Source organism: Hemibagrus wyckioides, linkage group LG23 (assembly GCF_019097595.1).
Source record: "Hemibagrus wyckioides isolate EC202008001 linkage group LG23, SWU_Hwy_1.0, whole genome shotgun sequence".
In the NCBI taxonomy this organism is placed as follows: domain Eukaryota; kingdom Metazoa; phylum Chordata; class Actinopteri; order Siluriformes; family Bagridae; genus Hemibagrus; species Hemibagrus wyckioides.
In genome coordinates, this window is record NC_080732.1 from 18,151,850 (window position 1) to 18,170,276 (window position 18,427).

The 18,427-nt window shown below is 41.1% G+C and overlaps 1 protein-coding gene across 1 annotated transcript in view; it reads right to left on the minus strand.

Moving 5' to 3' along the window:
* The window catches only part of thsd7ab (thrombospondin, type I, domain containing 7Ab), a 125,054-nt gene extending 107,507 nt beyond the window's left edge, over positions 1 to 17,547 (minus strand). The window contains exon 1 of the mRNA XM_058377051.1: positions 17,007 to 17,547. Coding sequence (XP_058233034.1) covers positions 17,007 to 17,175 — 169 coding nt within the window. The 5' untranslated portion in view covers positions 17,176 to 17,547. The remainder of the gene's footprint in view (positions 1 to 17,006) is intronic.
* Between the last annotated feature and the right edge of the window lie 880 nt (positions 17,548 to 18,427).

Genomic DNA, 18,427 nt, shown 5'->3' on the forward strand with positions numbered 1-18,427 from the left:
AAACATCTCCTCGGTCCTGACTAGCTGCGCTAATCAGTTTCGAACCCTGAGCAGTGTGGCACGACGCTGGATTTAATAAAGCTCCGTCCTCTGACTTAATCAATCACAATTCCTGGCGACAGCAGGGCCTGATGAAATAATGTATTCCTCTACCCTCGCTTCCTGCGAACGGATTTACGGCGTCAGCCGGCCGCCTTCGTCTCGTCTCTGATGAGAAGGGAAGCCATAAAGCGGCAACGTGACGCTCAGGGATGAGCCTTTTTTTCCCTCTTTTTCATACCGAGAGGCTATTTGACGCAGACGGAGGTTAGGAGATGTGTGGAATGGTCTCTTTCGCACTCTCTCTCTCTCGCACTCTCTCTCTCTCTCTGACTCTCGGTCGCTCTGGTTCTTTTAACACCTCTCCATGTGGCGTCTTGTCCACGTGTAAATACCAGCTGCCGAGTGTCTTGGGAGCCATCAGAGCAAACATAACCAACAGATACTTCACATGCACAACGCATATGGTGTCATAAATATCAAGCAGCACATATGGAAAAAGTGCACATACTCACACACACACACACACAATGCTGGACGGTTAAAAAACAAGATGGAGGGGGTTATTATGTAAGGAATGAAACACTGCGGTGTGATGAAGCCAGGTTCCCATAAAATCGCTCTTTTTTGCCAAATAAGTTAATTTATTATTTTAATATAAGTTAATATATTATTACAATTAATTATTAGCGAGCCACATGAGGTCAGTATACGCTATTTGTTCTTGTACACATTACAGCAGCGATAAACGGTCAGTCCCGCTCTCATTTTCTCTCTCTTGAAGTAAATACAAATCATGTCGGATTACTAGAGTTAGTTAATATTAGTTATAAGTACCTTCACCATATCAAGTACACGTCCAGGTAAAGGAACTGTTACTACGGAAACGATGATGTGTCCGAACGAGCGCATTACAAGCGCATTTATGTTACGTCCAGCTGCACTACTGTCCGAGCTGCTGTTTCAGAAAATGTATCAACAAACTTCTGACCAGATTGGAGAACACACCAGCGCTGCTCTAATCCAGTGTTAATCCTCTTACAGGAACGCCCCAGTTGGGCAGCAGGAAGTTCTCACACCGGTGTGTGTTTGAGGAGAAAAGGTGTGTGTGTGTGTGAATGTGTTGGACATTGGCAGACACACTCCATGGTCCATCGGCACATCCAACTGACCTACATACACGTACACACCCACGCATACACACACACACACCACACACACACCACACACACACACACCACACACACACCACACACACACCACACACACACACCACACACACACAGCTTTTGCAGAAGCTCCGACGTGCGAGCTCGTTGTCATGGAAAAAGTGCGGAGGCACACAGATAGTGTCTAAATGCCCGAGATTTCTGCATGATGCCACGCTTCCCACACATATGGAAAGCATTTAGCGAAGTGTAATCCGAAAACAAGAGAGAGGGTGAGAGAGAGGGAGAGAGACAGAGAGAGAGAGTGAGAGGGTGAGAGATAGAGAAAAAGAGAGGAAGAGAGAGGGAGAGAGAGAGACAGAGAGAGAGAGGGTGAGAGATAGAGAAAGAGAGAGGGAGCGAGAGGGAGAGAGAGACAGAGAGAGAGATTGAGAGAGCGTGAGAGATAGAGGGAGAAAGAGAGAGTGAGGGTGAAAGAGATGAGAGAGAGAGAGAGAGAGAGAGAGAGAGAGGGTCAAATATATGGAGCTTCTTATAGTTTCATCATCCTGGTGGCGTTGCCATGTCTGTCACTATTACACTCTTGGGTAAAAGAGGTTAGTTTGTGACGGGATGCAATCCGAATCCAAAATATAGTCCTGAAGAAGCATTCGCTTAAATGTTTGGCTTGTGCATCATTCTGTGTGTAAAACCTGCTTAAAACCTGCTTGTTATATGTTATGTTGTGGTTTCTATGGTAACAACATGGTCCATTACTGAAGGAGTCTCCAGTATCAGAATCTCATAACACTCAGAGAATTAGAATTAGTTATTAGAATTTTTCCTTGTGGCTAGTGAAGGAACGTCCACTTAAATCTGCTTTAATGTGAACGGCTTGTTCCCTCAACGTTAGATGTAACTCTAAACGGATAAAAAGTGACAGGAATACAGATCGTAATTGTCATCGTTGGCTTAACAGGATTCAAACACTTCATGTTGTTATAGCTCCGTTTCATCACACATTCGGTTGTTGATTATTTTCCTATTTCACCACCCCCCTGTATATGGAGCTGACCCTCGGTATATCCATTCCAGCTAAAGCTACACTTCTCCTACAAGTGACAGTTGAATGCTATCATTTGCTGAAATGGACGTTAGTGCACATTTATATACACACAGAAGGCAGAAAATGCTAATCTGCAGAGCTGTAATCATTCCTCGCTGGCTCGGGCTCGTGTCAGATGCCTGGAGTGAGCTATAATTGGCAGAGTTATGGAAATAAACTCCTGCGAGCCCTGGAGAATATCACTAGCCCCGGAGGTGTGAGTACAGAGGAGCTTCACAATACAGCTGCTTCTGTGTGAAGCGAGAGCTGCTGAAAACCCAGGAGATACCGAGCGAGAGACGGCTGCATGGAATAGGAACGGATTATTTATTTATTCATTTATTTATTTAGGATTTTTTATTTTTTGTCATTTTAGGGCTACAGAAGTTCAAATCAAGTTCATCGACACGAAGCGCTAAGTGAAAAAAATGAAGTTCGAGGGAACATTCGAAACTCCATCTCGTTATCACCGATTTGTGATGACCTCAAAAAAAAAAAAAGGATTCAATATTTTATTGAAAAAATATTTCGATGGATGTGCTGAGAACGGTCACGCTCAGGATCTGGGAGGGGGGAGGGGGATTGTTGGAAGTGAAAATGCTCATCTTAAGCAAGTAAAGCAGGACAGCAAGTACACAACAAATATACACTTACCATATACCAGGCCACAAATAAATAAAATAAAATAACACTAGAAATCAATTTAGAAAATGAGAATAAATCTGACTATTTTTGTACGAAATCACATATAAAGTCATGCTGTTGAGCCGAGAATGGAAATTGATGAGCAATACATTAGGAACAATTTAATATACTATCAAATGTAATATATGGTAACCATTTTGTTGACCTAACATAGTTTTTTAATATTTATTTCCCTGGTTTTATTTATTCTAAATGAAAAAATCCTTCAATATTTCCCCTGGGTCCTAGCAACCTCCATGTAAAGAGAATCCTGGTTTGTGTAGTTCGAGGTTTCACAGTTCTCCTGAATCCTGGCTCTTTATAATCTGACCTTGTTTCACACTCTACATTCCTAAAAGGCAACTTAACCTTCTTCTTATTTGCATATTCGCATATCAACGACTCTGATTGGATAAACCCAACGTTAAATAACGGCCCATCTCACGCCTTCACATCAGTGAGGAACAAAAGTTCAGGTTTTTTGTCTCTGCACCTGAGCCTTCTCATCTTTTTACTCATTCTTTTTACAAATTTTCTCCTGCAAATTTTTTTAATGACATATTTCTGCCATCGCTACGGCACAGACTTCCGTGATGTTCAGCGTTTTGCCGTCTGACTCATTCTCTCTGTTTTTGTTCAGTGTTGTTCAGCTACGTCCTGGTTTTCACGTCATAGGAGGCTGAAACACTGTTCAGTTTCTGATTGGGTGCCTGTTGCTAAGCAACTAGCCATGACATTCAAACAGTGCATCGTTTCACGCTGTACACGTTTATTATCGCAATGCGGGGTTAACACCACAAAAGCCATATAATCCCGCTTCTAAATCACACGTGGGAAACGTTCCTCTAAAGCAGGAAAGTGTGAAAAGCCCTAAACTCTGAAGAAATGATGATAGAAATATCACAGACCCTCACAGTACAAACATATTTTAAATGAAAATAATCCAGTTAGTGAGCTACTAGGAATTACGAATTACAGGAATTACGAGCCAAGCGCACCGTTAGAACCGTAACGGACAAGTCGGGAGTGTCAGTGGGAGGAAAACCTCGCTGTGACGATGTGAAGAAACCTCAAGACTCAAAATGGAATCTTCTAGATGACTTGAGGGTGAAGGAGTGGAAGACAAAAAGTACGAATTCCTTCAGTCCTGGGATGAGCAGCAGGGCAGTGGTTATGAGACAGACAGACAGACAGACAGACAGACAGACAGATAGATAGATAGATAGATAGATAGATAGATAGATGTAGTCACAGATCGAGCTAGAGAAGAATCCCGATGGTTGAAACTCATTTCTTGCATGCTGTGAGAGTTCGGCAGTTCCGAGGCCATCTGGCTTGGTGTGACTAATAAAGCAGGCTGTCATACACGATTAGCCGGAGCACGACTGACACTGTCGCTACACATCGGGTCACATTCAGGGCCGCCGGGGACGTCATTCCGCCAGAGAGCCTGTCTATCCAAACTGCACCCTGGGAGAACATCCCAACTGCCTTTAACACACTGTCACGCCAGTCTCTCGTGCCCAAATGGCAAAATTATCATTCGGCACGCTCGGCTGTCCCCGGAGTTCACAGTGTGCTCTGACAGAGATGAATTTAGTCACCAAGTCTCCAAAACGCTGTCCTTATTAGGCTCCGTTTCAGCAAACCATCAGTATTATCGCTATAAAGGAGTCGACCGGATGGAAGGTTCACCGGAAAAATGATCACACGAACAATAACAGCGTTCATCAATCAAACGAGTGCTCATTAGCAAAACATTAGCAAAACAGAAGACACTGTCCTGAGCATACAGCGTTCGGTCCGTCCGCAGCATCATTCCCCAGAGGGATTCCTGATAGATTGGTCAATTATTAAATGTCACAGTTCTCAGGTTGCGTGGCTTTCAGACGGCTGGAGGTGACGCTGCGGGGAGAAGACGAGGAACAGCTGAAGACTTCAGGAAAGGTTCATCAGGTGACTGGCTTGTGGGCATGGCTCGGAGGAAAACCTGAAAGAAACGCCGTCTGGAGCTCGAGACGAGAAATGACGCTCCTCAGTCTTTGCCAATTGCTAAAACTGAAGCTCAGTAATAATCCTGAGCATCGGAAAACTTTCCAGCTGTATTAACCAATCAGGAAACAGTTTTTTTAACATGAACGTCATCGGCTCACTATCGCACTTCATGAGTTCACGAGTTTCATTCCATTCACATGTTTAATCCGGAGTCTCAACCCCAGCTAATTGCTAATTGCTAATTAAACTCGTCTCATCCTGTGCTTAGCCTGCTTCGTAATCAACATAGAAAACTTTCAGCTTTCTGTTTTTAAGCATCAAACATCTGGAACAAATTACCATAAATCCACCATCAGGCTCCTTCTATCACTGATTAACCAGGTGTGTGTGGGGAAAAAAAACTTGTTACCATGGTGTAAGTATTATTTTGGCATATTTTTATTTTATTTGAGTATTTATTACAATTAAAATCAAAACTTACTCTTACTTAAATACGTTCCCAAAAAAAAACTTGGTACTGAATCAAATGTACTAGGTACTAATTTGAATGTATTTGATAGTGAATCAAATGTAGATCGCACTGAATCGAATGCAGTTGGTACTGAATCAAATGCAGATGGTACTGAATCGAATAGGAATGGAGTTGCTACTGAATTGAATGCAAAAGATACTGAACCAAATGCACTAGGTTTTGAATCGAATGCATTTGGTACTGATTGGAATGCAATAGGTACTGAATCAAACGTACGAAGTACTGAGTCGAATACAACAGGTGCTGAATCAAATGCAGTAGGCACTGTATCAAATGCATATGTTACTGTATCAGATGGAGTTGGTACTGAAACAAATGCAGATGGTACTGAATCGAATGCATTTGGTACTGAATCGAATGGAGTTGCTACTGCATTGAATGCAAACGATACTGAACCAAATGCTCTAGCTATCGAATTAAATGCATTTGGTACTGACTGGAATGCAATAGGTACTGAATCAAATGCAGTAGGCACTGTATCAAATGCAGTTGCTACTGAAACAAATGCAAACCGTACTGATTTGAATGCATTTGGTACTGAATCGAATGCATGTGGTAATGAATCAAATGGAGTTGCTTCTGAATTGAAAGCAAAAGGTACTGAACCAAATGCATTAGGTATTGAATTAAATGCATTTGGTACTGGTTGGAATGCAATAGGTACTGAATCAAACGTACAGAGTACTGAGTCCAATGCAACAGGTACTGAATCAAATGCAGTAGGCACTGTATCAAATGCAGTTCATGTAGAAATGTAATTAGCGCTACAGCTATTCGTATGTGTCTGAATACAGATAAGCCCCGCCCCCTGGCCCTAGCTTAGTAAAATGTAGAAAACTGAAGCGTCTCGTTCGTCTTACTGGAAGGTATGACCTCCAGGTAATTTAAAAAAGCATGTTCACTTATTTAGTATAATATTCACTTCATCTATTTAACTTACTTAGCATGTTTTTGTTAGCTTCTAACGGAAGCTGAGACTAGCATCGATTCCAGGAGCTGGAAAAAGAAGCTACCCAGCAAGTCGATTTCTAGCTAATGTTATTTATTTCTAGAATATTTTACTTCAGATGAATTGGTTACACTGAATGATGTATGAAAAATGTACTTTTTAATACTTGAGTGGATTTAAAAGCAGCTATTTTTTTTATGTTCGTTAAATATGTCCTGTTTTAACGGAGTACGATTTTGACACAACAGCAAAACTTTTACTTCAGTATAATTTCTCAGTACTTTCATTTAATTATGTTTTCATTATTTGTCTATTACCTTAATTACCTATCATTATTAATTATTATGTTATTAAACTTGTTATAACTTGTTACGTTATTAAAATGTTATAAGGTTATAATCTATATAAAACACTCATGTTATATAACTAGCAAGACCTACACTATTAACTTTAGCTACTTAAGCCATATAAATGGCTAGCTACGTAGATGGTGTTTAGCTAGCGAGCACAGAAGCACCACTGAGGCTGTAATCAAGCAGTTGCACATGCACATAAGTCTACAATTCAATCAATACAGGCACCGCTAAGTTGTTGTTGTTTTCACCGGAGGCTGCGCGAGTCTTTGGAGAGGGTTAGGATGGAGTGCATTGAGTCGTCTGAAGAAGTCTGGGGGAAAGAGAAAGCATCAGTAAGCAGTGCTAATAAAGTCCCGCTGAGCACACTTACACTGCGCTCCCATTTCCACATTGATCTGCTGTTGCGGTAATCTCCAGAACAAGACGTTAAACAGAGACTCGTCGGGACGGAGCTTCGTTCTGAAACCATGCCACTGCCAAATCACCAGGAAAAAGAAAAGAGGACTTGTTGTGATAAGAGAGAAGAGTAATCAAAGCGTGGAATGGATTCATGCGTCATTCCTTTTAATCAGCTCCCCGAAGTCATACCAGTGTTCGTTATAGAGTACAGGTTGGGTTTCAAATAAATCCTCTGGCTTATCAAGCTGTTCCGTGTCTCAGACAAAAGAAATGAAGTGAAAACGACACGACAGATGATTTGCTGCTGCTTCGAGGCACAGGAGGGAAAAATCGAACAACTGTCAATAGGTAGGTTTCAGTCGAAATGTTTGTGTTTTACAGGATTTTCACAAAACACACACACACACACAGGGGTAAACATCCTGGGAAACACTCATATTTTTTTATCAGTATTACAGAGGAGCCGAGTGTAAGTGCTGTAGGTATTAAATGTTGTTCGTTGAGGTTAAACTGTACATGTTAAACACCTTCCTTAAAAAGAAAAGTGTTCATTTGTTCAAACAAGATAAAAGCACTTAATGTGACATCAGAGGTCACATGACTACTAACATGGCAGATGTTGTATGTTTAATTGCAGTCAAACTACACACATACTGATCAGTACATACTGAATCAATGGCCTAGTGCAGGCACTGAATCGAATGTAGTTGGTACTGAATCAAATGAAGTTGGTACTGATTTGAATGCACTAGGTACTAATTCGAATGTAGTTGGTACTGAATCAAATGCAGATGGCAGTGAATCGAGTGCAGTTGGTACTGAATCGAATGCATTTGTTACTGAATCAAATGGAGTTGGTACTGAATTAAATGCAGATGGCACTGAATCGAGTGCAGTTGGTACTGAATCGAATGCCTTTGTTACTGGATCAAATGGAGTTGGTACTGAATCAAATGCATATGGCACTGAATCGAGTGCATGTGGTACTGAATTGAATGCATTTGTTACTGAATCAAATGGAGTTGCTACTGAATCAAATGCAGATGGTACTGAATCGAATGCATTTGTTACTGAATCAAATGGAGCTGCTACTGAATTGAATGCAAAAGATACTGAACCAAATGCACTAGGCATTGAATTAAATGCATTTGATACTGATTGGAATGCAATATGTACTGAATCAAATGTACAAAGTACTGAGTTGATTGCAACAGATACTGAATCAAATGCAGTAGGCACTGAATCAAATGCAGTTGGTACTGAATCGAATGCAGAAGGGACTGAATTGAATGCAGTTGGTGCTGAATCGAATGCAGAAGGAACTGAATTGAATGCAGTTGGTGCTGAATCGAATGCAGAAGGAACTGAATTAAATGCACTAAGTAATGAATCGGATGCATTAGGTATGAAGGAAATGCAATAGATATTGAATCAGTGAATGAAATGTACTAGGTACTGACTCAAAAGGAGTAGGCACTGAATCGAAAGCAGTAGGTACAGTCAGGGTACTTTAAGTGCTGCTTCAGAACTATCTAAACAGTTTCTGGATCAGAAGAACAGGTGAATCTGATGCTCTGAGATTGTAGTCAGCTTATGATATATATACAAAACTCAATTTTGTGTATATCATAAAAAACATCTCTCAGGTCTCGAGCTCTTGAATAAGACATGACATATCGGTCCTAGAAGACCACACAAAGCAAATCTAAAATAACTGAGAATAATCTATAATCCATCCAGCGCTGCAGTATCGTCATGTAAGCTCTGACATTCAGACTAAACACTGTTGGAGCGAAGCTCCAGTGTCCGGGACAAAGAGAATATCCTTAAAAAAGCTTGACCATTTTAAATAATAAGCCGATTTTTGACCGCTTCACTAGGGCTTAGTTGCGAAGGGGGTAAAAAATGGATTCTGTAATTGAATAATAAAAAAAAGAGACAGTTTTGACCTTCAACATCTCGACAGTGAGAGACTGCAAACTCACAACGCCAGAGGAGAAAAGAAAAAAAAGGGCAAAAGACTTTTCTGAGACAATCCTTTCTCAAAAAGGCGGCTCGTACGTTTTATTCGCACTCTGAGGGCCGGGACCGTTCAGCACTCAGCGATTTCAAAGAGACCGAAGACTGTTAGAGTTTTGTGACAAAGTGAAATTATAAAATAACGACCTTCATTTTAAAAAAAAGTAAAGGCTCTTGAGACAGAAACTCTGCTGTAATGTACTCGCTGAAGACTGTCCTTCTCCTCCTTTACTCATAATCATCCCATCCTTTCTGGGGATTGATGCTGTAGGCTAAGTGTCATGTACACTGTACTGAATTCTCCCTTCTAATGCTTAACGTTATTGTTTCCATAGTAACAGCTAGAACCAGCCAGATTTAAACGGATTGTATGAAGCGAGTGAAATGGTTAATACGGTGAAGGAGATTTAAAATGATTTCAAATGTATAGAAGACATTAGAGCTGTCCCTTTTTGGTACTGAATCAAATGGAGTTGGTACTAAATTGAATGCGCTAGGTACTAATTCGAATGTAGTTGGTACTGAATCAAATGTACTAACTACTAATTCGAATGTAGTTGGTACTGAATCAAATGCAGATGGCACTGAATCCAGTGAAGTTGGTACCGAATCGAATGCATTTGTTACTGAATCAAATGGAGTTGGTACTGACTCAAATGCAGATGGTACTGAATCGAATGGAGTTGGTACTGACTCAAATGCAGATAGCACTGAATCGAGTGCAGTTGGTACTGAATCGAATGCATTTGTTACTGAATCAAATGGAGTTGGTACTGAATCAAATGCAGATGGTACTGAATCGAATGCATTTGGTACTGAATCGAATGTAGTTGGTACTGAATCAAATGCAGATGGCACTGAATCGAGTGCAGCTGCTACTGAATCGAATGCATTTGTTACTGAATCAAATGGAGTTGGTACTGAATCAAATGCAGATGGTACTGAATCGAATGCATTTGGTACTGAATCGAGTGCATTTGTTACTGAATCAAATGGAGTTGCTACTGAATTGAAAGCAAAAGATACTGAACCAAATGCACTAGGTATTGAATTAACTGCATTTGGTACTTACTGGAATGCAATAGGCACTGAATCAAATGTACTAAGTCACTTTTTTTTTAAAAAAATCAAATTCGAACGAATTTTAATGGTCACGCAATTTGTTCGGATGTTGCCAGGGAGGTCTATGAAAACTGTTTTTTAGATGGTTTTTGGTCATAACTGTCCGCTCAAGGCAGTTCCACTGTTTTACTGTTAGCTTCAATTTTCATATCATTAGCTTAATTTACTGATGGGTCGAGAGGACATTCAAAACTTTTAGTGCACCCCCTGCTGGAACAGATGCTAAACATCCATCCATTGTCTATACCCACTTTATTTCTAATTAGGGTACACCCTGGACAGGTGGCCAGTCCATCACAGGGCCACATATAGACAGACAACCACACACACACGGGCAATTTAGAATTACCAATCAACCTAATGTATGTGTTTTTGGACTGTGGGGGGAAACCGGAGTAAACCCACACAGGAGAATGCAAACTCTACACAGAAAGGCCCCTGCCTGTTCGAACCCGGGATTCGGACCCAGGACATTCTTGCCAGGAGGCAACTGTGCTAACCACTAAGCCACCGTGCTGCCCCAGGATGCCAAACAGGTTGCATGTTAATATTCATACAGGCAAATTATACTTTAAATATAATTTTTTTGAATGGATGTTAAATCTCAGTTAAAAAGTGACAGCAATAGAAGGAGTCTCCAGTATGAGCAGCTAGTAGGTCAAGCTTTACTGTTTCCTATCTTTCAGGAAACAGTAACACTCTCAGGTTTGTCAATAACAAGACCAACAGAAAGGCTGCTGAGGAAATATCTGTTTCTCACTGTTATTAAATGTATCTAGAACTAGATGATTACCTCATAATATTCATATCTGTGCTCAATTCTTTAATAGAACGCATTATTTCATTGTTTCTCATCATTCAGCTCTCATTCCGCCAATAAAAGCACTGGAACATGAAATGTGCGATTTGTTCTAGAGAGTACCATTTAACTGCCCCTTTAAGTGAAGCATGAATTCAAAGAAATTCACCTTCATTGGTATGCATGTCCGAAATACCAGGGCTGGAAAATTAGCCATCGTGTTAGTATCCAGGGAGTTCACATACCTGCAGGTACGATCAAAATGAAGGCTGGAAAGGGTCGCGTTCAAATGCGCTCACTAAATAACTTGGGGATTTGTCAGGACCAACGCAGCGAATACGCACATCAAAGAAGTCTGGGTATATTTTTCCTCCCAAAAGCCACAAATTGCACATTTAATGTCAAAAATGATATTCATGTTTCACAGAATGAGGCTGATCGAATATGAAGCTGCTGCTGATGAAGTCAACATGTTAAAGATGATCAAAAAGAAGACTCTATGCTAAGAAAGAAAGCATTAGGCTAGAACTACATGCTGATCTGAAGAACATGCTAGGTCTTAATACTGTGAAAGAAAATATTAAGCTAGATTTGTGTACTAATTTGGAGATTATGCTATTTATAGCTACATATTATGGTAGAAAGGAAGAGAAGTCTACCTGCGGAAAAAGAGAAGAATTAGCCGACTAAGACTGAGAATCTGCAGACTAACTTCATATTCAGGTCATGATAAGATTAAGAATTGTTAGGAACTGTTATATCTAATGCTACATGCCAACACTAGGAACACACTTAAAAAGAAAACACAAAGCTAGCTCTTTGGGTTCAGATGGAGAACACGCTAGGAGAATGAGAAGAGTTTCCTTTAGGAGAAAAGATCTACATGCTAATAAAAGATTTGGGTGAAATGCTAAAATATGAAACAATGCTGTATGTTTACATGTTTACTCTCCTTGCTAGTAGTCCATGCGCCAACATACTGTAAAAGAGAACACAGGAAAGTGTGCCAAGTCTAAATGCAAAGACAGATGAGAAAAGAAATGTGACTAGGTGGGCCTGAGGCGGTGTGCTAACACCAATAATTCAGCCAGCTGACCTAAAGAGGCTTAGAGCTGAAGTAACGCGATGCTAAAACTCTGACAGAGCAAATGTGTGATGCAAAGACGCAAGCAACTTCATGTAAGTGCAATAATCTCGTACAAACAGCGCAGAAGCATTAAGGAGAGACTTTCTGAGTGAAAAACATCAGCTAGTCTTCAGCTTTATCCTATTTATTAAGTGCTATTCGCTGGATTATTTTGAGTTATGCTAATGAGATTCAAAAGTAGCAACACTGTCAACAAACTAATTAGGATTGCAGCTAAGCTAACGTTTGGAATCAATCCAAATATAAGACGACATCGGTCGGGTTCCCGTAGATTTAGGCACCTTTTCAGCTTAAAGATGAAGACGAAAATCCGACCGAGAGAGAAATAGAGGCGCTAAGAAAAGCATCTGGGCCTCGATCCAGGTGTTAGCAAGATGGCAAGCTAAGGACGCGCTTGTTTGGCTTCGGAGTAATTAACGTGACAGGCAGGAAGAAGGGCTGAGGTACTTCAGAGGTGCTGACAAGCTCATCTGTGTTAGCATGGTGCCACTTCTCTAAAAAAGATAGTAATGAGGTGTGTGTGTGTGTGTGTGTGTGTGAGAGAGAGACAGAGAGAGAGACAGAGAGAGTGATGAAGGTAAAACGGGCAGCTGGTGTCGTTAATGTCAATCGATTAATTGCTCAGTGCTCTCATCTGATCAGAGGAGCTATCGTCCGTGCAGCGTTCAGCGAATGACACGGATACTTTAACGACCCTTCAGTGGTTCCCGAGGAAATCGTTGGGGTTGATGTCTAGACCCAGGATAGAGAGAATTTAACAATGACTTTAGATCTCTTTGTGTTCGATCTTCGCCTGGACGAAAATTTCCCCGAAGGCCGAGCCGACTTGAAGGTCAAACGGACTTTGTGTTGAATAAAGAGTCTGGGGAACGAGCTTTAATTGTGGAGAAGTGGCAGAACTAATCCTGTCCTTTTCTAAGGTTATACAAAATGGCCTCCTTGCTCTGAGTAATGAGGGAAGGACAGTGCAGTATCAGTATAAATTTTGGGTTTTGTCAGACATATTAAAAGCAGAGAGCATTAGGATTGGCTTTAGTGCATAAAATATTCAGAATATAGAAAAGTAAAGTTACCACAGGTAATTTTTCCTAGGAGAAGATGAGGAACTTTATATATAATATATAACTCTGTGGCTTCAACCAATCATGGAACAACAGCAACTATGACGTCATCTAATCATAGAACACTCAAGACTATGATATCATTAAACGGCAGAATTACTAATTATGACATCATCAGTATTGTATGATATCACAGATGATGTCATAGGCGCTAGTGTTCTGTGATTATATGACAGTATGATGTTACAGATGATGTCACAGGCGCTGGTGTTCTGTGATTATATGACAGTATGATGTCACAGGCACTAGTGTTCTGTGATTATATGACAGTATGATGTTACAGATGATGTCACAGGCGCTGGTGTTCTGTGATTATATGACAGTATGATGTCACAGGTGCTAATGTTCTGTGATTATATGACAGTATGATGTCACAGACACTAGTGTTCTGTGATTATATGACAGTATGATGTTACAGATGATGTCACAGGCGCTGGTGTTCTGTGATTATATGATAGTATGATGTCACAGATAATGTCACAGGTGCTAGTGTTCTGTGATTATATGACTGTATGATGTCACAGGCACTAGTGTTCTATAATTTGCTGACTCACTAATCACTGGAAATCTCTTGAAAATCACTGGATGATGTCATTTTTTTTTTACATTTTATTTTTTGCTAGACTAATATCCTGGAAGTTCTGTTGGAGACACATGCACAAGAGAAAAACAGATGAGTTTAGAAAGCTGTGTAGTTTTCAGAACTACACAACTTTGGGTGTATAGAACCTGAAGTTTGACTGTATATTGTAAATCCTGCTCAAGTGGATCTGTGATCTCTGCTATTGAGTTAAACTTACAATTCTTTTTTTTTCTTCTTGTTTTTCCCCCATTTTGTAGCTCTGTGATGGAAGCCACAATTCTGCCTGAAAAATCCTATACTTTTATGTCCCCGTGCACTACAACATGCCTTAAAAGCTTGTTATCAGGGACACTGCTCTTCTTTGAACAGGAGCAGGACTGCTATTCTTCGTACTCACACCGACACCAACATCCACACCGACACGGACAGAAGATGCATGGTCTTTCTGCTCAGTCAATAAAGCAGAGCTGAGCCTCCATCTCCTCCTGGGTTTTCACTGAATTCATTATGCATATGTTACATCATTTGTCACAAAACTGCATTTCCTTCGCCTCTCAGACGCGTGATAACATTATCATACCATCTGAGCACCCACACCCATCACCATACCTGAGGAGCAGGAGAATCCTGACACACCTGCCCTCCCTGAGAGACCCTGAGCTTACAAGGACCATCTCGTCTCTGCAGTTAAACAGCCCTGATGCAGATTAGAATGAAATGAGGCCCAGTGTTATCATGTCTTACAGCAAAAACACACCTCTGTGATAAGACCACAATGTGTAATTACAACCGAAAGTGAGAAATTCACAGTCCTGTGCTTCAATCCAGGCCTTTTTAACCCTTACTCAGCTACATCCTCTTTCGTAATATATTTTTTTCTTTAAAAAATGGCAAGAGTGCATTGATTCGGGAGAATCACAGCCAGAAGGAAAGACCAAACGTTGCTCTGCACCACAAATTGGCAAGTCGAAGGAAACAAGTCGTAACAAATAATTGCACGTTTACACAAAAGTGCACGGTGCACAGTGTCTCTGAGATTTATTACCAAGATTTATCAAGTGACACTTTTCATCACATTTACATGCTAAGCACGAGTGTATAAAAATAAAACAGTATGTAATCCAATCACCTTAAAAATACATCACGCATGTAGCCGGTAAAATGACGCAATAACGGCAATAAAGGCAAAATGATTAGCTTTGGCACTTATAGCACAACGCTAAAAGCATTTATTCCGTGTTGAATTCTGGATTCTGATTGGACAGAATGTAACAGCAGCTCCGATAGTCGAAACACAGGGTTATATTAATCGACTAGTTTTATAGCAAGCTTAAAAACAAGTAGGTGAAATTTTCTGTAAGATGATGTTACTTTAACATTTTTGGAAGGAATCTCTAGTGTCAGCACTTTTGTAACGTTAAGATGCTAAGCATCTTCAGGACAGAGGAGTTTATGCTTTCAGGACAAGCTGCAGGGAAAAAACATAAGAAGAACAGGAGCTAACTTTATCAAATGCAATTACAAATGCATAAAAACTTCCAAAATTGTTATTTACAGAAAACATTGCAATAGTTGAGAAAAATCCTGTGGTGTAAGTGGAAGAAAACACTTCCTGATCAGCCACTGGGTGTTAAGAGTAAGTGCACTTCATCACACCATCAGTGCATCACTGATTATTTTCCTAAAACAGCACCACACTGCGTGTTTTATTCCTTACTTTATACATATATAATTTCTGCCATAATTATTCGCTGAGTGTGTAAATCTCCTGCTGAATCAATTAGCATGTAATTGCTTTGTTCTATCAGCGCTTCGAGACTTTTATTCCTGGCTCTCATTTCTATTCATTCCTGTAGTAGTTAAAGGATAATTCACGGTTAATAAAAGTTCCTGTATGATTAGACGACTGCGAGAATAGTAAAGGGGTCATAAGGTGAGACAGGGAAGATTAAAGGGATTTTCTAATGATGGAAATTTCTCATTTCTCATTTAATAACATCCCAAATTGACTTTTAAAGTACAACCAGTGGTGGATTTTTTAATAAAACACACCATCTGTCCATGTCTCGGAGAACCTGGAGTCTATCCCAGGAGACTCAGGGAAGAAGGTGGACAACCTGGACGAGGTGCTAAGCCATCAAAGGGCACAAACACACACACACACACACCCTTTTACACACTATGGACAAATTTAAAGATGCCAATCAGTCTACATGATGTCTTTGGACTGAGGAAGGAAACCAGAGAACTCTGAGGAAACCCCCAAAGCATGAGGAGAACATGCAAACACACTAACACATACACACACCCTAAGCCTGAAGGTGAGCCCGAAGTACCATTTTTGTTCTATTTCTTCTAAATGGTTCCAGAGACAAGTAAAAAATATTCAGTAAGCACTTTAGCTCAGGGTCAGGAGTCTATCCCAAGAACGCTGAGAAGCAGATCTTTCACAAAGCACCACACACACTCTCACACTCCTTCACATCTACAGGGCAATTCAGAGTCACTAAGCCACCTACTAGCATGTTTCTGAAACGTGGGAGGAAAAGTCAAAAAGCAACACAGAGATCGGAACCTGAGCTCAGAACCAAACCAGGAGCCATGGCGCTGTGAGACGGGAATGCTACAGTACCCGCTGCACCGGCTTGGCATTCCAGTGAAAAATTCCCATTAGAAAGATTAGAGCCATTATGTGGATGGACATTTGTAACGATTCATGATTAATCAGTTTTATGGCTGCTTTAACAAATACATCTGGAGTCTCAGGAGCCAAAAAATGATCTGAAGAAGCTTTAAGAGTGGAGATGTGTAAAATGGTTTCACTTGCAGTGAAAAGGAGTCATCTGATCTGTAAGTGGTTCTTCCGGAGAGACGTACTGCACATACTGTCATTTCTGCACGTTTAACACTTTCACCAGTTCTATTCATCAAAACACACAAACACACACACACACTTTACCCCAGAACATCCCCCACTGCCCTAATTATCAGCGTGGAAGCAGCCATACCTGTTTCCCAGAAGTACACTGACTTGCCGTCTCTTGAGGATTGAGCAGGAACGGTCTGGATTCCGCAGCACACTAAGACAAGTCTCCATACGCACACGTACACTCCACTCCACCCTGTCCACGTGCGGGACATGCGGGTTGTCTGTGCCCCCCTGACCCCCGACCCCATCAGTCTTCTCGACCCAGAAAATCCAGCCGGTCCAAGTAAGAGAGAAGGAGGAAGGAGGTCCTGCTGGAAGACGGAGACTATCCTCGATACCTGGGAAGATTGATGCAGAGTATCGGAGCTCCACCGGTTCTGTCTCGTCCTCTCTGCTTGTTTCTGGACGGACCCGAACGAAAGCTCTGGGATGATTGATAAGAGGCTGTGAGCAGTGATGCTGCTGCCTCCTCTGTCCTCCGACTACTGCAGCTAACTGACGCGACACTCTCTCACTCTCTCAGCCTCCCTCCCTCTCTTTCTTTCCCTCTCTCTCTCTCTCTCTCTCTCTCTCTCTCAGCTTCTCTCTCAGCTTCTCTCTCAGCTTCTCTCTCAGCTTCTCTCGTCCTCTCTCACCCACCCCCTTTTCCTCCTTTTTCTCTCTGTGCTCTAAGCAGGAGGACGTACCCTCACACCATGCTCCGGTGACGCTAATGGAGACAAGATCAGAGCAAAGCTTGCGCTGTCGCTAGGCGAGAGAGCCACAAGAATAAAAAGAATAAAATAGAGAGTATAAATTATACAGCAAATACAGCAAAGCTTTCTGTGAGTGCCATGGAGAGGAAGAAAAGTCACAAAATGAATCATAAGGAATCATATAAAGCAGGCATGAATCTTTCACCGGTGGGTTTCATTATCACTAATTTACACTTTAATCCGAAGATAAATCGAAATCTCAGCAAAAACAAAAGCAAACACACTTTCTTCATCCGATATGTCAACAGTCAATCGAACCAGATGCCTCAAGAATCGGTTTCTCACCAAACTCAGAGGATTTAATCCACTTTCCTAAGGTCAGAAACTCACAAGGTCCTAATAAGACACGGCGTGGGAGTGTGTTAAATGTCAGCGTGAAGGCAGATGCTACGGCGTCGGAAGGTTAGCAGGTATTTCGGGGTGTCGATAAGCTGTAGCTAGATATGTGACAGGTGGATTTAAGTAGTGACGGAGGAACAAAAGAAGCATTATAAGAGGATGATGAAGCTGACTGCGTGTGGAAGTGCTGTAGTAGGACTCAGGCAGGCAGTCGCTTACTGGCACAGCAGTCGTCAGCTCTCGCAGTCTGGAGCTGCTATTTCAGTGGACTGAACTGAATACATGTGCAAATATTACAGCAGAGGTGATAAACGGATGAAAAAAAACAATGAAATGAGCGTCTTCTGTACCTCATCAAACCGATCAGGCATATTAACATAAAGCTGAATAAATGCTAGCTACAGGG